The sequence below is a fragment of the Mycteria americana genome, chromosome 7, assembly GCF_035582795.1.
Source record: "Mycteria americana isolate JAX WOST 10 ecotype Jacksonville Zoo and Gardens chromosome 7, USCA_MyAme_1.0, whole genome shotgun sequence".
NCBI classification, from domain to species: domain Eukaryota; kingdom Metazoa; phylum Chordata; class Aves; order Ciconiiformes; family Ciconiidae; genus Mycteria; species Mycteria americana.
In genome coordinates this window covers 10,835,755-10,856,697 of record NC_134371.1, presented here as the reverse complement: position 1 = coordinate 10,856,697, position 20,943 = coordinate 10,835,755, and the positions used below count along the sequence as shown (strand labels likewise).

General features: G+C 43.4%; 2 protein-coding genes across 2 annotated transcripts in view; one reads left to right on the top strand and one right to left on the bottom strand.

The window, feature by feature from the left end:
• Positions 1 to 20,943, top strand: part of MCF2L2 (MCF.2 cell line derived transforming sequence-like 2) — a 164,702-nt gene that overhangs the window by 74,407 nt on the left and 69,352 nt on the right. The gene's annotated exons all lie outside the window — the stretch shown is intronic.
• On the bottom strand, positions 469 to 19,569 carry B3GNT5 (UDP-GlcNAc:betaGal beta-1,3-N-acetylglucosaminyltransferase 5). Its single transcript, XM_075506963.1, has 2 exons — positions 19,445 to 19,569; positions 469 to 2,048 (listed from the first exon to the last, which is right to left on the bottom strand). Exon 2 carries the CDS (start codon positions 1,728 to 1,730, stop codon positions 594 to 596), a length of 1,137 nt encoding a protein of 378 aa, XP_075363078.1. The 5' UTR covers positions 1,731 to 2,048; positions 19,445 to 19,569; the 3' UTR covers positions 469 to 593.

Here is a 20,943-nt window from a genome sequence, read left to right as displayed (position 1 = left end):
CACTCACTGTTTGTTTGTCAATTGTGCAGGTCCAGACTTATTTTCTATGAAGCACTGAGAAATGGTGAATATTAGTAACCAATTTACACTGCTTTAAACTACTGCAATAGTCTCATTCATCAAGTCAGAAGTTCTATTTTCCTCATGTTTTGAAAGGTCTACTCCATTTTGATATAGCAGATTTTCTTTTATCATCATCATGTACCTTGGTTCACATAGCTTTTTTAAAAAAACTTAAGACTTACTGACAAGTTCAAAGTAACAGACGTTTTCACCAAGCATTTCAAAGTCTAGAAGTCAAGTCCATTATATAGTTCATTTAATCCAGACTTGCATCCCTTGAAAAGTGTAAAAAAAAAAACCAACACACAACAACACACAAAACAGGCTACAATGTAAAAAGTTGCAGTACAATAGGAGAGCTATTCCAGTAAGAGTTTCTGAACAGAATTTGGGACCATCTTTCCCCCCCACCCCCAACTATTCACATTTAAGTTTTACCTCTTTCCCTGTTTACATATATTTTGAATAAACAGCTAAAAAGTTGTTGCTCTGTTTTGGCTCAGTGGATCTTCAACATAGATATTCAAGTATTAAGAAAATGCAGCTGAACACGGATATGTGTCCTCATAGTATAGTTTACAGAGAAGCACAATATTGACTAGTCTGCAGTATATTCTACCCCAAATCCCCGAAGAAAACTTTTTAACTTTGGGATCTGTAGCCTCCTTCCAGAGCTGGTGAAGATCATCTACATGTCCATGAGATGTCATCATTTTGTTATAAATGCAGTGATGATATGGAGCCTTTCCTTCCCCAGAAAAAAATACATGATATTGTGGTACAATTCCCATTTTATTGGCACAGAGACCCATGAAAACATCATCTATATAAAGACTTGTATTGAGAGTCAATGAAGCCTCATACACTTTAGCTGCTACATCATTTGATATTACATACGCAGCTCCTGCTGTGTAGTCAGGATAAGAGGGCCATTGGTACATTTCATATGGAACATAGTATTTGCTACTCTTGTCTCTTATGGGAGGGGATCCACGATGGACACGACCAATCCAGAGATCTTGAACACCCATCTGTGCTAGACTTCGGAGATAAGCAACAAGATTTGGCATATGGATAAATATATCATCATCCGCAGACATAATGAACCTTGCATGAGGACAGTAGGCATTCACCCAGCTAAACTGCAAAAGCAATTTAAGAGTAAGATTGTGAAAAGTATCCAAGAAGTCTTGCTGAATCAAATCATTGTATTTCTCGTCTTCCAGCTGAAGTTGTCTTTGCAGCTGTGTTTGCTGCAGATGATCTGTTGGTCGTCCTAAAGCAAAAAGAGTTTTAATAGTTGCATTAAGTTGAGAACGAACATACTTCTCATTACCCCAAGTTTGTCTAATTGCATCCCTCCGATGACGGTTTTCGGGAGAAGTCTTCACAAACAATAGGAGAAGGACATCCTGCTGCTGACATTTCTCTCTGTGGTTGATCAAGTACTGGTAGCTTGATACTCTGTCCAAGTTATCCCTGTTGATAGACAGGCTATCGTTCACAAAATGGTAGCTATTTATGAGGTATCTGTATGAATAGGACTTCATATGGTTCACAATCTGATTATCAAATGGTCCCCAAAAAATCATGAGACACAGTATGAAGCAAGTGGCAAATATCTGAAAAAAATGGCATTTTCTGACTCTTCTAGGACTAACAAACATTCTGATGCAGTTTCTATAATCCTTACTCTTGTTCAGGATCAGTGTTTTTGTTTAAGAGCACAGTGTCACCCCTTCAAGATAAGTGTCCATTGTAAGGCATGTTGTCTTTCATTCAGAATCGTTGTAAAGCCAGCTTTGTTCACAGATTTCACAAGTCATCTTTCTCAAAAAACGTTTTTCTTTGATTGAAAGAATGCAGACAGTTTTGAAAGATGAGACTTGCAGATTAGTATTTTCCCTCTGGGGCATCTTGAAGTGAACACTACAGTTCTAAACCAGATCTTCTCACGTGTTTCTTTCCTTCATGAAGACGAATACCTACCAATTGTAAAGAAAAGTTTTAATGAGCTGTTATTAACACATCTGGGTTTAGGTTTGGTCATGGAAGTGAGCCGACTCCTCAGACACTCCCCATCACCACCCACCTACACCCCTCCCCCCAAAATGGCAGCAAGTTAGAGGTTGTCAGTGGCCCAGAGCAAGCTTGCAGGAAGCTAGTGAAGGAGAAGGGGAACCTGACACAGAGGCTTCCGTTCTGACACAAGAAACTCTTACTTAGAAAAGCCCACTGCTGTTAACCAACTAACAACATTTAAAAAAAAATTCTTTTAAGCTAGGAGGGAAGCCACACCCTACAAATGGCCGAGTTTACCAGTTGTCTTTGGGCAGCCTGTTAAAGGGCGAGACCCACGCAGAGACCTGCGACTGCTCCCACAACGGCCAGAGCTGCTCGACAGGCCTCGCCTCCCTCACAGCCACCGCAGGCCCCCGCGCTGCCACCCTTCCCTCACCACCACCCCCCTCGACCAGGCTCTCTGCGAGAAGGGCCCGGAGCCCGCTGGAAAGGAGGCGAGCAAGGCAGCCCTCCCTCCCGTCTGGCTGAAGGCCGTGGGGGCCCAGTTAGGCAGGGCCGCCCACGCCTCAGCGCAGTCATCCCCATCCCCCAGCTCCTCACAGGGCTGTCACCTCTGCCCCGAGGGAAGGCACCACCTCCACGTCGTCCCCTTGCCTGTATTGGTCCTTCCTCCCCCAGCCCTGGTAGCACCGCGACGGCCTCATCCAGCACTGCTCTCCCACCTCGACCCCACGGGCAGGCTTGTTGAAGGGAAGCAGCCGTTTGACTTGCACAGCCAGCCTGAGGTTGGCTGAAAAGTGCTGCTAGTACAACCGTGCTCTAGTGGCACCCATTACCAAAGCTTAGGACCTCTACTTTCTAGCCGATAGTGCAGATAGAGGTTGTTTGTAACCCAAGCTAAGGTTAAGAGGCAGGTTATACAGCAAGCTACACCAGACAGGACCGCAGACAGACTCTTCAGTTAGGCACCCCTCTGTGACAGCTACACCTGTTAAGACCAGACAGGTAACGCTGCAGGGCTCCCGTCTCTGCTACCTGCTAGGGTTTTACTGAAGAAAAGAATCCAAAGCACAAAAAGCCACTCAAGTCCAGCCTTCTTGCCCTGCAGTTTGTAAAATTAAGTTCTTGTAGCCAGAGGTCTCTCTCCCATCTACTAAACAAGAACAGCCCGAAGGAGCTGTTACCTGATCATCGTGTAAAAACCCAAGAACAGAGTGAGCTCCCTCTCTCGCCAGACATGTAGGACTAGCACCATAAGGAATGGCACCCCACAAGCTAAGCACTTCTTGCATGGAAATACAACCCCTGAAGCAAGAGAACACAAGCTATCACTATTATATTAGAAGTTACATGCAAAAATGTTTTGAGAGATTGTTTTACCCATTTGAGGTCTTGCAACTAGATAGCATGATAACAGCACAACAGACTATAGAGAGATAAGGAAACTACACCACAAAATTGCTCCACGTTATCTACCACAGGGAAGGGACCGGCTGCTCAAAATGGAAACCGTGCATTGGTGCAGTTGAGGCTTGCACATTGTAGTGCATAACAGAAAAGCTGTATGGGCAGTTTGGTGAATAAAAGTCAGCGCTTTTTACAGTATCAGTTTAAACCCTTTTTATTTTGGAAACACAAAGTTAAACAATGCACCTCAGAGTTATGAACTCAGCAACTTTACAATAGAACGCTATTGCAAAGCTTACTCTTGTTTCAGGTGAAGCGCAGAGATGCAGACAAGCTGAAGTGTTACAGAAATCAGACATTTGATAGCTCCTTTTGGAGGAGTGGGTCTGAAGATACCCACTACTTCCTCAGAGTAAGGATAAGTTCTAGTTTTCCCCTCTGACCTAGATGCTTATTTATGCTCGTTTCCAAAAATCTGTACTCTACATGAAGTTGGTCAGTTAGCACCCATGCTGCAGCATCATCTCCCCCAATTAAGTTTACAAAGTCTAAAAAAGGAAAAAAAAAAAAGAAAAAGAGGCTCACCTAGGTGGTCAGGTTGCCTACTACCATCATGATAGCTTAAAAGCAGCTGAGTGACTTTTCTGAAAGTAAAGGGAGCACAAGGCAATCTATTTAACCACTTGAAGCAGTTTACCTTGGTAAGCACAGGAATCCTAGTCACCAAATGCAACTTTTTTAGATTACACTTGCATAACATGCTTTGCCAACAGTCTGCAATTGCCCATGTCATCTGGTAAAAGGACACAACAGTCAACACCACAAATACAAAGTGACAGAGGTCACTGACAACTAGCAGTGAAACTAACGTACATGACAGTTATTGCCACTAGGGAAGAATAAAAGCCCCCAAGAAAAAAAGAAAAAAAAAGAAAACCAAACCAAAACACAGAAGTCACGGGGGAAACAGCTTTAATTATGGAGCAGATAGCAGGGGACAAGAGATGCGTATAGACTAAATTTTCTGCTCTCTAGCACACCCCTCCTAGAAGTCAGAGATGCTGGAAAGAAAACTTAAGCTTTTCCTTGAAGAAAAAACAAGCTGTAAGATCAACTGACTAAAGGATGGAACAGTCTAGTCTGTCATTTCCTTGATCTAGTTCAGGGGAATTAGATCAGCCATTAGCAGACAGAAGTTGCTCAGAATCCTCCTCAGAAACATACCCCCCAGATAAAACTTTAAAATGCAATCATAGATGAGCAATACTGATGAAATTTAAGGAGGCCTATACCTACCACCCCCATCTCCCTCCAAAAAAGCCTGGAGATTTGCATTGAAGGTGCCAATGCACAAGTGAAGTCTCTTGTCATTATCAAAACATTTTATAGTGCATTTGCAACACCCATCCTTTGGGCTTAGTCATGCTCTCCTTCCCTTAACAGGAGAAAAGGTTGAGTCACCACAGGAGCTATTCACTGCCGACTGATTCTCATAGTTCTGAGAAAAGAAAAAAACCCACACCAACATGTTCTCCCTAGCAAGAGGAAACATTGTGGAACAGAGATAAAGCCATGTTTGACAGTTATTTTTCTGACCATAATGAAGGTGTTTTGCTTCTTGGTGTGCATTTTCTTACTTGTGGCTTGGAAGCTTTTAGATCCACTCTGAGATTGGAGAGAGACTGGGAAAACCAAGCACCCATACACAGTTCCTGTAGCTGCCTTCCTTTCCAGTAGATTTAAGATTCACAACTGCATGTTATCTTCCCCCAACTGCAAGTACTGCAAGCTTTTTTCACCCTGCAGCAATCCTACCTTTCCTAAAGGGGTTTGTTATTTAACCTTTCAGTATTACCACAAACATGACTGTCACTTGAATGTAGCAACTGTTTACAATTCTGTATTTTGCATTCAGTATATATTCTGGGATGAAAGTGGAGCTAGCATAGTTTGTTATGCAGACTCAATAGTTTGCAGACTGACCACTGTGGAAAAGCAGATCCTTAGGGAGCTACTTTAAATGTCCACAGAAGTCAGTATGAAGTTAATTTCAGGACAGAAGTAGAACAGTTTTGGGAAGTCCACTGAGGACAGACAGACAAGAGACACCCTAAAGAAGCACAGAGACACCTCAGACATTAAACATCAGAAACACAGACCCTCACAGGAAGAACCATGAAGAGACAACATTCATACAAAAGACACTCCAACGTGGAGATTTTTTCCAACTACCACTACCCTGATAAAAACCTAAACCCAAGAGACCAACTAAGACTGCCCAGAGAAAACACCGCACAACTCCCAGCTACAAATTTTGTCATGTGCTACAGTACGCAGGCTGGGCTTCAATTAATCGGTAATAGATTCAATATACCACAACCCTGCATAACTTGTATTTTAGGACAAAAATCATACTGTATAGTTATTTTTCGCTCCTTCTGCCTAGGATGGAAGATAAGTTTAGATCACAAGTAGCTTTCCCAGGCAATGCAGGATGTTCTAGGAAACACTATTTTAAACAGAATCATTTTCTACTACCAGCTTGTAGCAACTGTCCCTTTCACATCAGCAACTCTTGGATAAAGAAAGTTCAGAAGATCTACAAGAAAGAACACCTCAAACATTACCTAGTTTCAAACAGAAGTCATCTGAAGAGCTGCTGATCTCCATGTCCATGTCTTGTCCTTGGCTGTGCCAAAGAGCCACTTAGTTTAAGGGTGCAGTTCCATGTGATAGTTGAGCTCAATCAAAAGCTTACTGCTGCCAGTTGAGGACAGCCTTACTGAGACTCTTCCCCCAACCCTGCCCTCTCATCTTCACCACACAGACCTTCCACAGCTTGCAACAGCTCTGGAGCTTATACAGTGGCTCAACAAGCCAAATTCAACTCCTCCCAACCTTCCCCCCCTCAAAAAGCAACCTGCTGAAACCCTGAAGGAAGTATCAGAAAGTGGTTAATTCAGGTCAAGCTGTATCTAGAGCCTAACCTAAGTTCACAACAGGACTCAAGGGTTGCTTTTGTAGAAGCAGATGTAACACACATTGTTTCTAAAGCTTTCAGTCTTTTCAATTCTAAGGCTACTACAAGTTTTCTGTGTTACTACAGAAAACTTGAAGCCCTGGGAGAGGCTTTTGGTCTAAAGTCAGGATAGTCCTGTCACATGAGCTACTGCAGATCAGCTTGTTTGATAGTGGAGTAGGATGTCCAGGTTAGAAGGCACATTGCAGAGATGCTCCATCCTGCTGGAAGACTTCAGATGTCACATGGACCTAAGCTGCAACACCACTTCTATAGCACTAAGGGAATGTGCCCAGCCACAGAGGTGACAGAAGCAGACACACTGCAGGGACTAAGATTAGCACTGCCAGGATTTAAATTCAGACAGATTTGTCAAGTCTAGTGTAATGATGAGACAATCCTGAAAAAGAGTGGGTTGGATTTTCTTGAAGCTTTCAAAATCTGTTTAGGAAGGAGCTATGGGGTTCAAAGAACACATTTTGGCATGTTAGGAGAGTTTTGTTTGTTAACTAGAACTTAAAACTTTTTTGCAACATTTGGTTTCTGAGCAATTTAAACAGTTGTAATTCCTATGAAATTGAACTCTTCCATCTCCAGCAGTACTGATTTATGTAATGCTTACACCAAAAGACCAAAGGAAATCTAGTCAAGTTAGCACATCAAATAAGCCATCAAAACACAAAATTACATTTTTGTCAAGATTTTGCCTTCCGACTGACTAATTAAAGGGTTAGAAAGTATGTGCCTAAATTAATGGGAGCAAAGCCTGAATGGACATTGCTGCTTACAGCTTTAGCTACAAGATTATGTAACCCGGGTTCCTCTTACCATTTTTCCATTGCTGACATGTCTTCACAAGTCATCCTGTCTGTCATCTCTACCCTGGCCTATGCCCTCCTTCTTCACTCCCCAATATTTGAAGAACTTCTTATACATTAAGAAGTTGCTTTGAAACTAATCTTCAAGTTCCTCTTATATATGAGCCGTATCACAAAAGAAAATGGAACAGGAACACTGAGCAAGATGCACCCCTGACACTTCTAGGATTTCCTGCCATAGTGACAGAAAGTCATTTTAAAGAAAAAACTTGTAATAAGGTATTTAGCTAAGCCTTCCTTCCTACATAGTTCATAAGCACCAAGATAGAAAGAAAGCACAAGCACACAGCCTGCAAAGAAAACTATTTCAAGTAATGTCAAAACTTCCACTGTTACACTTTATTCTGTACAAAACCGGTGAGAAATGGAAGTCAATCAGACAGGTATCCTGTAGGAAAATGGGATTAACAAAAAGAGTCTAGTGCTATAAAGATCTATGAAAAGTTTAGAGTCAGGCCGTGGATGTTGCATCAATAAGGAACATTAACGCAGGGATGACTGACAGTAGCTTTGAAAATTTTGTTTCAAGAACATTTAATCCATCTTCTGCAATCCCATATGCAGGCTTTGTCTGCAGGTTCTTTAGCTGGCCTGCAACTTGCAGTCAGGGTACAGTTTCCTGGGATGGTAGAATCAGCATTCTCAGATGCTTTTTGTGCACGTGTCAAGGACTTCTCAGATTGAACAGACACCGATTTTCAGAAGATGAACATCCAACAGCTTCCAAAACATGAACTCCTTAAATGATTCTGAAGTTGCTCAGTCAAGAGCAATCCCCTTATTAAAAAAAAATGGGCACTGAAGTACAGCACTTCCTCCAGGGGAGCTTTGTATCAGAAATAACTACAGCAGCATGTAGAAAAATGAGACATTGAAAGCTGTGACCACTTGCTGTTTCTCATTGATGTGTAACACTTATAAGTGCTGGGGCAATCTCTGAAGCGTTCGTTGGCAGAGAAATGCAAAGGATGGCAAAGCATTAGATGGCAATTGAGTAAAGCATTTCAACTCCTTCAGGGCTGGAAGCAGAAACAGGTTGTAAATGCTTAACACTGCCAGGAAACAGCTAACTGCCAGTAGAGATGTAGTTTCTACAGAGGTTTTACACTTGCTGTAACTATTGGGTGGAAAGGAAGAGAGCGATTCATTGAGGGGCTGGAGCGAGTCCAGAGAAGGGCAACGAAGCTGGTGAAGGGTCTGGAGCACAAGTCTTGTGAGGAGCAGCTGAGGGAACTGGGGTTGTTTAGCCTGGAGAAAAGGAGGCTGAGGGGAGACCTTATCACTCTCTACAACTACCTGAAAGGAGGTTGTAGAGAGGTGGGGGTCGGTCTCTTCTCCCAGGTAACAAGTGATAGGGCAAGAGGAAATGGCCTCAAGTTGCACCAGGGGAGGTTTAGACTGGATGTTAGGAAATTTTTCTTCACTGAAAGGGTTGTCAAGCATTGGAACAGGCTGTCCAGGGAAATGGTTGAGTTGCCATCCCTGGAAGCATTTAAAGGACATTTGGATGAGGTGCTTAGGGACATGGTATAGTGGTGGTCTTGGCAGTGTTAGGTTTATGGTTGGACTTGATGATCTTAAAGGTCTTTTCCAACCTATATGATTCTGTGATTTCTTTGGTTTGCCCTAAAATGGAGGGGCAAGCTTCCCAGCTGCTACAAGCAAACCTAAATTGAGACATCTGCCAGAATGGACAGACATGCCTTCTTACATTCTCCGAAACAGCTACTATGCAGATAGCAGGTGAGGAGCAGGACCACATCTTTCAAGCACCAGTCTACATTTAGACTGCAATTTTCAGTTGCTTTAACCTGCTATATCTACTGGAGACTCCTCCCCACACAAGCTAGAAGGGAGGACTGCTTCTTCCAGAATGAAAACCTCCAAAACATGAATCATTTAGTTCAAGGGATTTTGCACAAAACACACAAGCACCAACATGAAATTCTTTGCTTTGTGTGCAGCAGATTGAGTAAAGAGAGCCAGTTCTTTGTATTGACAGCAAGGATAATATTCTGAAGTTTCAGAGTCTGGCAGTGACGTGATCGAGGCCGCGTGCCCTCATTTTCTGAGAAAGGTGACGAAGTTAAGTACTTAACTTCCACGCAGGCAAGTCAGAGCCCTAAGACACAGCTAGAAAGGCTGTAATGGTATCTATTGTACAACCCATTGCATCTGTTTTGGCAGATGCCAGTGATGAGCTCTAATGCTATAATGAACAGCAGTCTGCATTTATGCAAGTTCACTTTTACAGTGCCAGCATTTAAAGACATACCAGATTGGTACACATTCCTTTCAACTCACATGTACTAAGACAAAAACATGCACCAAAGGGGCAGAGCACATTAACTGCAGCTATTAATGTCACCCCCTCAGGTGTGGATGGCAGAGCTTAAGTATCAAAACCAGTTGCACAGCACTAGTCTTTCTGCTTCAGAGTGAGACTTCAGTCAGCACTTTTGATAGCCTACCCCTCCCCCCCCCCCCCCCATTTTATAGTAGATTATTTCTGTTCGTTTTGGAACCTTATCTGGAAGGTTCTGTACAAGTGGTGTAAAGAATTTTCTAGTGACTATATATCGATTAATCTCAGAATATTATAAATACACCTTGCCTGCAAAAGCGGGTGAGGACCACAAAAGGCATTACAAAAAGGGCTAGCTTGCCACCGCTTTCTATCCCACATTAGTGTATTCACCTCCCTACAAAAGTGTATTTTGGGCAACCTTGCAAGAAGGAAGTCTCATTACACATGGCAAGCTTTGAGCTGAAGGCTAACTGAAACCGAAAGCTGAAGATTCCCCATACTAGAGAAAGCAACTGTGAAACATCAATCAGTTAAGGATCCAATCCAAAACTCAACACTGGAAGACAAGAGAATGCAAATTCTCTAGTTACACAGTAGTGCTGAATCCCTGTTTTATAGCATGTTAAAGTTGAAGAGCTACATCATCACAGCCCCACCTAATCACTAATTCTTTCTGCTGCCTGTTTTCAGTAAGCCCATTCAAATATTTATTTGCAGCTAGATCTAGTGATGTTATTTCCTGCCTATTTTCCCCACAAACCTAAGGTGGTTTCTGTTCCAGTCTACAGGCCATACCTGAAGATCAAGCTGAACAACTATCTGAAGCAGACTTTTTCCATGCTAGCTGCCAAACTAAGAGGAAGTCAAATTTAAGACTGACACAACTAATTGCAAGGAGACTAGTTTAAGCTGCTTTTCTATGGGGCCTCACTTTGAAAGAGGTTTTTTTGCCTAGTAAGAATACTTCCAAAAAAATACAGTGTATTTTTGCATACACTTAGAAAGTGTATGGAGGACTTACTTAAACAGAAGGCTAACACTGTTATACCGTGGCCACTTCTAAACCACGCTAGACATTACTATCCTAGTTCCATGTTTTAAATTTTTCATTCCAGATTAAATATTCTCTCATCTGCTCTCCAGTCTATCCCTCTTCCTCAGACAATACTCTTAGCCTATGATCCATATTCAGCATCAAACTCCAGATGGGTATCCCATATTGCAGCAAGAGTTTATGGTCAAAATTTGGATGTTACATGTGTCACTAACATGTGGGCACTAAGGCAGGAAGACAGACAAATGAGAAGTTCAATTTGTAGATTAGAATGTGGGGGGGGTTTTGTGCCAGGCAAAACATTGGGCTTTTGTTGGTTTTTTGGTTTTTTTTTCCTTTCAGTTTGACCAATGATGATAAAACATGTTGGAATTTAAAAAGTCAAGTCAAATACTGGTTAACTTCCAGGGTACAGGAACTGGTGGGATTTTTTAGTGTTCTATTAGACTAGTTCTCTCCTTTCCAGATTTAAGTTAGCACAGATCAGAGATGTGTGAACTCGTGAGCCCACATAGCAGAGTATCATCCCATCTAGACTTCCCAAGTCAGCTCAGCTACATAAACTTGCCTCTCTCCTAAGCATGGCTCATGGCTTGAGCTAAGTATAATGCTGACTTACCATCCAGACACCATTTATACACAACTGAGCATGAATGACAGCAGCCCTGGATCACCCCTTAGAATCACTGAATCATAGAATGGTTTGGGTTGGAAGGGACCTTTAAAGGTCATCTAGTCCAACCCCCCCTGCAATGAGCAGGGACATCTTCAACTAGATCAGGTTGCTCAGAGCCCCATCCAACCTGACCTTGAATGTTTCCAGGGATGGGGCATCTACCACCTCTCCAGGCAACCCTTCATCAAATCTTCTCCTCCAGTGGTTATGTTCCCAAACCTACACAGAGAGCCCTGGGAGACAAGTCTGCAGGTTTACTTGTCTACCTGCAAACCACATAGACAAGAGTTCAAGGAAGCTGGGCTGCAGAACACTAGTGCTGGTTCCCATCCCATCGGTACCTGGTCAATAAGAACTAACATCACTTTTGTTAAAAACTATTCCAGTTAGATGACTCAAGTCGTGCAGTCAGGAACACAGCCTGTTTTTCAGTTCCTCAGACATGTTCTAGAAATCAAGGAGCAAATCAGGTCCCAATCCTACGCACAAGGATACTAGACAGTACAGACTGATTTTCTCTGTTGTCAGGGGAAGTATCCAGGTCTTCAGTTTCAAGGCCATGCTTTCCCTGCCACATATAACACAGCCAGCAAGCACAAGGTCTAATGCTAGACTGAATCCACCACACGCAGAGACATACCTCAAGCAAAGCACACACCTATACACAAAGGCCTCCTAGTAATTTAAGACAGTCCTCTTGAAGCAACTATAGGATCAGCCTAGAACAGAAGTAGCTCCATGGAGAAAAACAATACTTCTATCCTAAGAAAGCATCTGCATATGTAACTAAATTTAAAAGATGAGCTTTCTGCTGAGTAAAAAAAAAACATAGGGAAGAGAACCTCTTTAAGATGACACTGTAATGGCTCGTCACCCCCACAAATATAGCAGAGCTGCCATTGCCACAACACTTCAAAGCCCACCTCTTGAGATCACCAAGAGCAAATATTGTTGAAGCCACTTCAGCTTTCCTTAGACCCACAGATCTACAAGCACCTAAGAACAGATAGTCATTGCACACTGTTCCCTTGGCCCTTAACAGAATCATGCCTTGTTCATTCTCACCCCCTCCTGTTCACTGCTGTACATAGCTGCCAGCCACTCTTAACCTGAAAGAGAGAAATGTTGTATTCTACGCAAGGCTGAGGGCAGAGGAGGAGAGTTATTAATGACCCTGTCTGCTTCTTGGATAATCTCATCTAGTGGGTTGCCTTCTTTTATTAATAGGAAATTAATCTATTTGAATCAAGCAAGCAGTCTATCTGACCACATAAGTCTCTTCTTGTTTAGCTTTTGTACTTCAGTTATTTTCTTAAGATATTAATTCCCGTTTGGAGTAGTTCTGCACTAATTTGCCAAAACTGTTTCAACAGATGCAAATGCAGTGTAAAAGAAGTCTATCTATACACACTATATCTATATATATACACACACATTCTCTATAGAAGCATGAAGTACTAATCATTCAAGATACACCAACAGAAGTTAAAGAACTTACATTTTTAATGAATTCAAAATTAAAGTTACATAAACAGCACCTTGAATTCAATTAAAGAGTCACCATAACTTTAAGCAAATTATTATCTAGAAATAGCAAACACACCAGACTGTCCATTTCTCCTAAGTCCTAACTTCCAGACTGCAATTCTGAAAGCATTCACAGTCTTCACTGGCATAAGAAAACCCCAAATAATTTTAAAGTTGAAACTGAATAAACATGCTAGAAGCACGGAGGTATATGTTAAGAGGTACATGTAGTTCGAGGAAAGCCAAACTCCTATCAAACAAACAGGCATCATCCAAACCTGTTAGGTTCATGCTCTCCAATCAAGAGCTAGCTATCTATGTCAAAAGATATCCACTTCTTGGGGAGTGACCGTCAGTTTGGGGAGAGGGTTAAAGAAAACAACAAAGAAAGTTTTGTTAAAGCTAAGCGTACTGGAAGAGCTGGCCACTGAAAAGGACTAAAGAGGAGAATGTTTTCTACATTTGCAATAACAGCTGCTGACGGAAGTCACCACTGTTTTAATAATTCCATGAGATCTGGATTCATATGGCTAGCTAACCATTTCCTTTAGTTCAGTAGTGAAGTGTTAAGCTAAGGTCTATTTCAGTTATTTTATATGACTACATAAGTTTCAAGGCTTTAATGTAGTTTTCACATTTTAAATAGTTTTCAAGACAGTCAAACATGTCACATCAAAAGCTGCTGTTTTTTGTAAATTTAAAAATACAAAAGGCTCCTACATACATGTTGGGGGTCTCCATGTTTGTTTCAAGCAATCCAGAAAGGCACAAACATCTCAGATTTTATGATAAAGTGAATCCAGAACCACCTCAGCATATACAAAGGCGCTGCAGATTGGCTGGAATAATAGCAGTTCAAGGCTTTGTTTAAGCCTGTCTGCAAACTGGGTGGGATGAATTCCATTAATCCTCTCCTACTTCTGTGGGAACCAAGGAGAATGTTGGCCTTTTTTATACAGCCTTTTCTGCAATGCAACAAGGCCAGGGATTGAACAGGAGACACTCATCTGCTTTTTGTTGCTATGAAATATGGGGAGCAGGAACAGCACAGGCTCATGGCAGAAGTGCAAAAAGAACCAACACCCCCCACATGCACTTATGAAAAACGTGACAATACAGTAAGCTGTAGCAACTGAAGAACAGCATCCTGCCGTTTCTAGCTTACCACAGTTGAAGTACCCTCACTGAGAGCTGCTAACAAGTCACTGGCCATAACAAGCCACAGAACAGAGGACTAAACAAAGAATTCCTCAGGCCTAGCTTCAAGATTCAAATCAGATAAGTCAAACAAAGGAGCTGCAAAACACTCCCAACATGTTTAATAAGCAGTGAGATTTTTCTAAGACTACAGTCTTTGTAAATTAAATGAAGGAACTTGTGCATTTGCATTTAACCAGAAGTACTTGTCTCTGCTTAGGAGAAATGGATAGTAGGTCACACTATTTAATAACATCAAGAGCCAGTAAAAATAATATTTTTATATACAACAGACTTTTATATATGTGTGTGTGTATAAACACACTTCTATGCAAGACTAACGTAAGGCCAAGAACACAACTGAACTACATATAGCACTAGCATACACATGGCACCAGATTAAGAACTGCCTTGAGGACAGTTTAGTGAAACAGAGTTAAGTAGAAACTACAAATGGAATTCACTGGGAGACAGACTACAAAACACCAGTCTGTGGACTCCAGAAGGAAGCTACAAAGATGGGAGCAGAAGCTTACAAGACAGGGATGACTTAAGGTAGAAGGAAAAACAAAGACATCCATTAAAGAAGCCTGATCATTCTAGGAAGTTGAGCTTTGAGAACAATGCAATAGAAAGTCAGTACTTGTAATTACCACAGGACTTTACTCAGGTCTTGTGGACAAAGCAGCCAGAACCTCAGAAAAGAATTAGTCCTAAGTATGGTACCTTTGCCACCCCTATTACTCACTATAAGGGTTTCCTACTAAAAATGTAGTGAATAAATATTTAATTGGGAAGTCAGGGAAGTTACAAGGAAGACTTGCAAAAGCACTTGTCTAGTCTTAACAATAAAACACATGGATTACACACCCCAGTATACAGTGCAAAGTGAAAGACTAATCTTCCTTTAGTTAACCTAGTCAAGTTGAAAATCCATCCATCCTCAGTCTGTTTTATATTCCATGGAAAAACACAACTAATCAAGGGCTGGGGGAGGGGGGCTGCAGTGGTGTATGATGAGTTGCAGTTTAAAGAACAAGAAAAGCTGTAAGTTTCCTGCCCTAAGACAAAAGGCCAGCTTCAGTCAATCAGCACAAGCCTCTTCAGGTCTTAGCAGAAGTGAAACTGGAAGAAACAAAAGTTGCAGGGTGCAGCAGAAGTGTGAGCAGAAAGTTATTTACTGGGCCAACAGTAAGTTCAATTTGAAGCAACCTTCCTCAGCTCTAAATGCAGAGCTGTAGCTAAAATCCCTTCCTTTGCCGATATGTCCCAAAGCACCTCCAACAATATGATCTGTGTTGGCAAAAGGAGTTCTTTATTTCAAAGTTGCTGCACCTCAGTTGATGAGGTTGAGTTGCTGCACCTGAAAGGTGACAGCATATCTTCAGAGCATGGCAGCATTCCCTGGAGTTTTGAGTAACCAAACACTTTTTATTCAAGTTTAAGACTATATCCAGCAATCTCAAGATGGTACCAGACAGTCAAGTTTGACCTCATGAAACTGGTTTGCAGCAAGCAAACTTGCTCTGTGCTACAAGACAGGAAATCCTACAGTCTGTGGTCTTAGCAATACGTAGACGTATGTCCCTCTTCAAACTAAGTTCTTTTGCTTACAACACCAGTCTGTTCTTTTGAGGTCATCTGTCCCCACGTTGTTTAAGCAGTCGTGGGATCTGTTAGATTTTCCAAGTTATCTGGGCATACAGCAGCAGCATCTCCAAGCCACAATTCCATCTAAGTTGAAGATCAGACTATGCAGCCACCTAAGCAACAGGTAAACTTCAGGACTGGTACAGGTTAATTCTAAAAAGTTGCAATTCCAAAGCAAAGGGTTTGCTTCATCATCCTATTTCCATACATTGTGGTGGTTTCCCCACTGACTATAGAATTTAAGTCAAGTGTCATCTTTCAAATATCTTTCCACAGTATTCCCCCGCCCGCCCCTTGCTCCCAAGGGCAAACATCCTATTCGCAAAACTTATGAAAGAGGGGAAACCTCTCAAGTGTCCATGACTATTATTTCAGTCTCTGAAGACTCAGGAATGCACAGACCTCAGTTCAGGATCTGGACCACAATTTCTCCAAGTGTTGCAAAGATTCCAAATACACAGTGTCTCCTGTATCAGTGGAAAACCCTGCTGTTGCTTTCGGGCAACCTGAGAGAGGTGGACCACGCTGCTTTCCACAGGAATTTAAAAATTAGTTATTACTAAGGTCTGCTGAATAATCAGCCAGCCTCACTCGAGATGTGCATATACTAGGAAGCTGAGGAAGGTACTTTATTAAGCTCTGCAAATGCCATACAGAAGGAAGAGCTAGTAGTACAATGCTGATCCATCACTTTCTGGTTCCCTCCACCATGTTCTGCCAGTTCCAAGGCCCAACAGACCTACTGCAGTAGAAGCAAAACCACAGCAAGTTTTCCCGACAACAAAAACCCCTCGGTAGTTCTGTACTTTTCGTAAGCAACATCTTCGAGTTAAAGGATAACCTAGACAATTCTTCAGGTATAGACTGATAACCATGGGAGATGATGCAATGCTTAGTACATACTAGATGCCATAACACTGTAGGTGCAGTATAACACCGAACACGTAAGCCACTGGCATTTCAAATGCTAAGCAATGACTTGCAGGGTTTTCCACATGCTTCTCCCTAATCTGTAGGTGAATTACCATTCCTAGTTTCAGTACTCACTACTCCAGTTCAGCTGGATGTCAGAGAGACTGTCCCAACTACAGCTTTGGGCAGCACAAGCAACCAGTTTGCTTCTCAATAATTTAGGATCTTAGAGAAAGCAGGAAGTGATGGTTTTGATTCACTCAATGGCAGGGAACTAGTAAGCAGACACTATTACATTTCTAAGCAGGAAAAACACCCCAAAACCTTACCAGTGAAAAAGCGTGCATTTTCACTGAGATACTACATTCCTGTACATCACAGATGGTGGGCTTCTATGAAACTAGTTCTGTGCAGAACAACCAGTAACTCCCATAATAGCAGAGCAACACCCAGCTCTCTGTGATGGTCCAGCCTTCTGGAATACTGCTAGATATTCCATGGCTGTTGTTATCAACAGTGACTTAATGTCTCCTGCCTTGCTCAACAAGGAAAAAAAAAAAAAAGCTGGCATTTATCCTCTCTTAGAATACAACTATTTTCCCTTTTTAAAAATAATCTATCCCTTTGCTAACCCCATCCTTTTCCCTTTCCAACTGAGAAATGCAAGAATGGGGGAGGAGAAGTGAGAGCAAGACGGCATCATACAAAATAGATTTTGACAGTTGCACTAGTAGTTCCAACACTACTGCTAGGAGATCCTCAGGCATAAGCCTCGGCAGTCACTAGATGAAGATGCTGCAGCCCAAGAAAGCAGCACGTACCGAGTTCTCCGCTGCTTTGTGGAGCCAGAATAGAATTACAGGCTTTTTTAATCATTGCCTTGCACTTAATTTAGTTGCTTACACTGGAGCAAAGCCAGTCTCCCATCTCTAGAGAGACTCCAAGAACTTGCTCAGAAGCAGTTAAAGCTACATCTCCTAAAAAGCTCAGGTGTTTCCTATGCTGCCTACAGCGAGGGTAAGCCAATGCGACTCACCCCCTTTCTCGGGCCCCCGCCGCCCCGTTCTCCAGCCGGAGCTCCGGGCAGCCGCCCCCGCCGCCCGCCCCACACCCGCCTCGACGCCACGAGCATCCCAAGCTCTCCCAAAAACCTTCGAAACGCAGGAGGCTCGAAAATACTCGGCAGCTCGCACTGGCACGGGCCGGGGGTCCCCCCCGCCGCCTCCCCGGTGTTTCCGCCGACTGCTGCCGCCGCGCCTCCCCCAGCGGCTGCGGAGCGGCCTCCCGGCACCCCAGCGAATCCCCAAATTAGCGCAAATCGATCGTTAGCTTTCACACCACCCCGCCTTCCCCCCTCCCCAGCCCCCGGGGCATCCGCGGAGCCCCGGCAGCAGCCTGGCAGGGGGGAAAGGAGCAGACGGAGGGGGAGAGAGAACAGCTCCCAGCCACGCGGCTGCGGGCGCCCTTTCGCCGGAACAAAGGAGGGAGCCGGCCCGGCCCGGCCCTTCCCCTCGCACGCCTCCCCGCCGGCAGCCGGGCACGCCCGTCCGCCGCCTCCAGCCTACACAGTCTGAAGGTCCCCGGCCTGGCCAAGAGCACAGACAGAAGGGGAAAAAAGGGAAAAAAAAAAAAAAAAAAAAAGAGGCTTTTTTAGCTTTGCTTAGCGCAAACGCGCTTTTTGAAAGAGTTCGATATCTCCCCCTTTCGCCTAATGCGTCTTCTCAAGCCGATTTTTCCTACGGAGTCCCCAAAACTAGTTTGGAAGAGGGCGGCCGGCAGCCTCCGTGCCTGCTTCCACCGGGGAGAGGAACTCCCGGCGCTAATTAAGGCGCTAACGAGGCCAGGGCGGGAGGGCTGCCCCAGCGCTTTCGGGGGTGCGTCCCCGTGTTGCAACCCAGGGCTGAGCGAAGAAACTCCGAGCCGGATTTGCGAGTTTCTTGGGTGGGAACAGCTGAGGAACAAAAAAGAAAAAAAAAGAAAAAAAACCCCAAACAGACCACTTTTCCTGTAGGAAAAAAAAAACCCCAAACCTGGAGAAGTAGGAACCTGGGAGGGGCTGCCGGAACAAGGGGCGGGAAGAAGCAGCACTGCTTTGAATGGGTTATTTCATGGCAATACTCGAGTGGCTGAGAGTTTTCCCTCCACGGCTCAGGGAATAAGAAAGACCCTGAAAGGGCCACAAAAAATCTCTGAGGTTTTTCTGCCTCTTTTTTTTTTTTTTTAGAATATAACCAACTGCCAGACAACGATCAGAGATTTCGGGGGGAATCTGCTAGCAGGCTACACAAGACAGACATTAAAATTGCACTGAGATTTAGGTCTTGTTTATCACGGAAATTTGAAATCCTAAACTCCGACAAAACCCTTCTTTAAGGCAGAAGCAAGGCAATCGCGTACGGAGTTAACGTGTGCGGTCTGTAGCAGAAACCTTTTAAACAAAGCAGTTGGAAAACTTGTCCAAAGTATGGAACCGCAATTCCAGAAACGCGGAGAGTGAGACACCCCCCTCCCCCGAACAGGCCAGCTCTTACAATCCCTGAAGCCAGACAGAAGAGAAAAAAGCCTTTGGGAAAACACTATTTTCGCTAATTTCAATTACCCAGCTACTAGCTTCACACATAAACGAGGAACAAACAACCCGGCTGCTCTTTGCAAGCGAACGAATTTAGAAAGCGGAGGGCAGGGGGGGGACAGAAAGGGACGACACCCAGCACGGATTCACGTATCTCACCGACAAAACCGGACAGCGAGCTGCTTTCTCCGCCGCTTCCTTCCCCGGGGAAGGGGACTCGCCCCGGCGCGGCCGCGCTCCCAGCCGCGCCCGGCCGCCCAGCCCGCACTCGGGGCCGCCTCATTCACTCGCAGCATATAGGAACCCTCGGCCCGGGGAGCCAATCGGCTCCTCCTCTCCTCCCCCTCCGCCGAGCCCTGCCGGCTCTCCGGGCTTGGCACTGGGTTCCCGTGCTCTCCTCAAATGTCCCACTGTTTGTAAACACCCTGCCCGCCTGCGACGCTGTGTGCCTTTGGGATTATTCATACTCCCGGTGTGCCAGATTGATGCCTTTTTTTTTTTTTTTTTTTCCTCTTCCTCTCTCCCGAGTAGATGGTGAGGGTGAGACTGCAGCGTGCTACGTGGGGAAGCAGTGTCTTGCAATGACACTCAAAGTGCTAAAAGTAATGTTTCTTAGAAGTTCAAAGTTACTTCTATCTTAAAAACACCTTAGGGGACACGATAAAAAGTTTAGCTAGTTGCTGCTCTAAGTCTCCGAGGTGCTACATAACATCTTGCTGTCAGGTCGTTAGTTTGTAGGTCACAGTGAAACTTGTTTATTTCACTTTCTTGTTGGATATTTTCAGAGGAGGAAGGAAGAGTGGGGTTTAGGGTTTTTTTCTCTTCTACCTTCTTCACAAACCTTGGTGTCTTATTTGCATCATCTTGAGGGGAATGCCTGATTCACTGAAGTGCATCAATAATAAGTCAGTCTCTGTGGTCGGTAGACTGAGATGGAAGCATTTAAAAAACAAACCAAGGTAAGCGCTATGAATGTGTCTTCTTTAAATACACCTTTGCAAAACTTTTGTAAAGCGAAAAACTAGGTTAAAAAAAAAAGCTCATTCAATTATGTTGAAAAGCCACTATAATGCTGTGCCTTGTATGGTTTATTGGAAATCTGAGATTTCTCACGGAATGTAAGTATCAAACACAAGCCCATTGTGTATCTTCCATTCTTTCACATGACTGTGATTGATCTGAATCATTCCTGACCTCATCATTGACTTCATCAAAATTTAACCATTGCTTATCATGACCATTAGTGTCTGTTTGTCACTTTACAGCCACAAATCTGACATCTTTGTGAGGTGAGGAATTGTTTTCTTTTTACACACAAGAGAGAAAATCAGAGAGAGGAATACTGTTGTCAAGGGCACCCAGCAAAAGTAGAACAAGGGTAAAACCTGAGCAGTTAACAATCCCACAGAAGGATGTGTTGCTTTGTAATACAGGTTTTGTTTGGGGAAACGTCAAGGCCTAGCGAGTTTTTCACTTGATCCCTCCTTTCTCCTGTTGTATGTCTTAATTCTAAACACATTATAGCAGCCCTCCCAGATTTCTCTTCGTCTGCTTGATTCTGCAGAAAGACAAAATAGAATTCTTTACAATTGGCAGTTCACCCTAGCAGGAAAAGTTTGTAGATCATTGTGTAAATTTGGCATGTTATCTAAGCAGTC

Excerpts from the sequence above, each read along its gene's own strand:
- B3GNT5 (XM_075506963.1), bottom strand. The coding sequence starts at position 1,730 with ATGTTTGTTAGTCCTAGAAGAGTCAGAAAATGCCATTTTTTTCAGATA.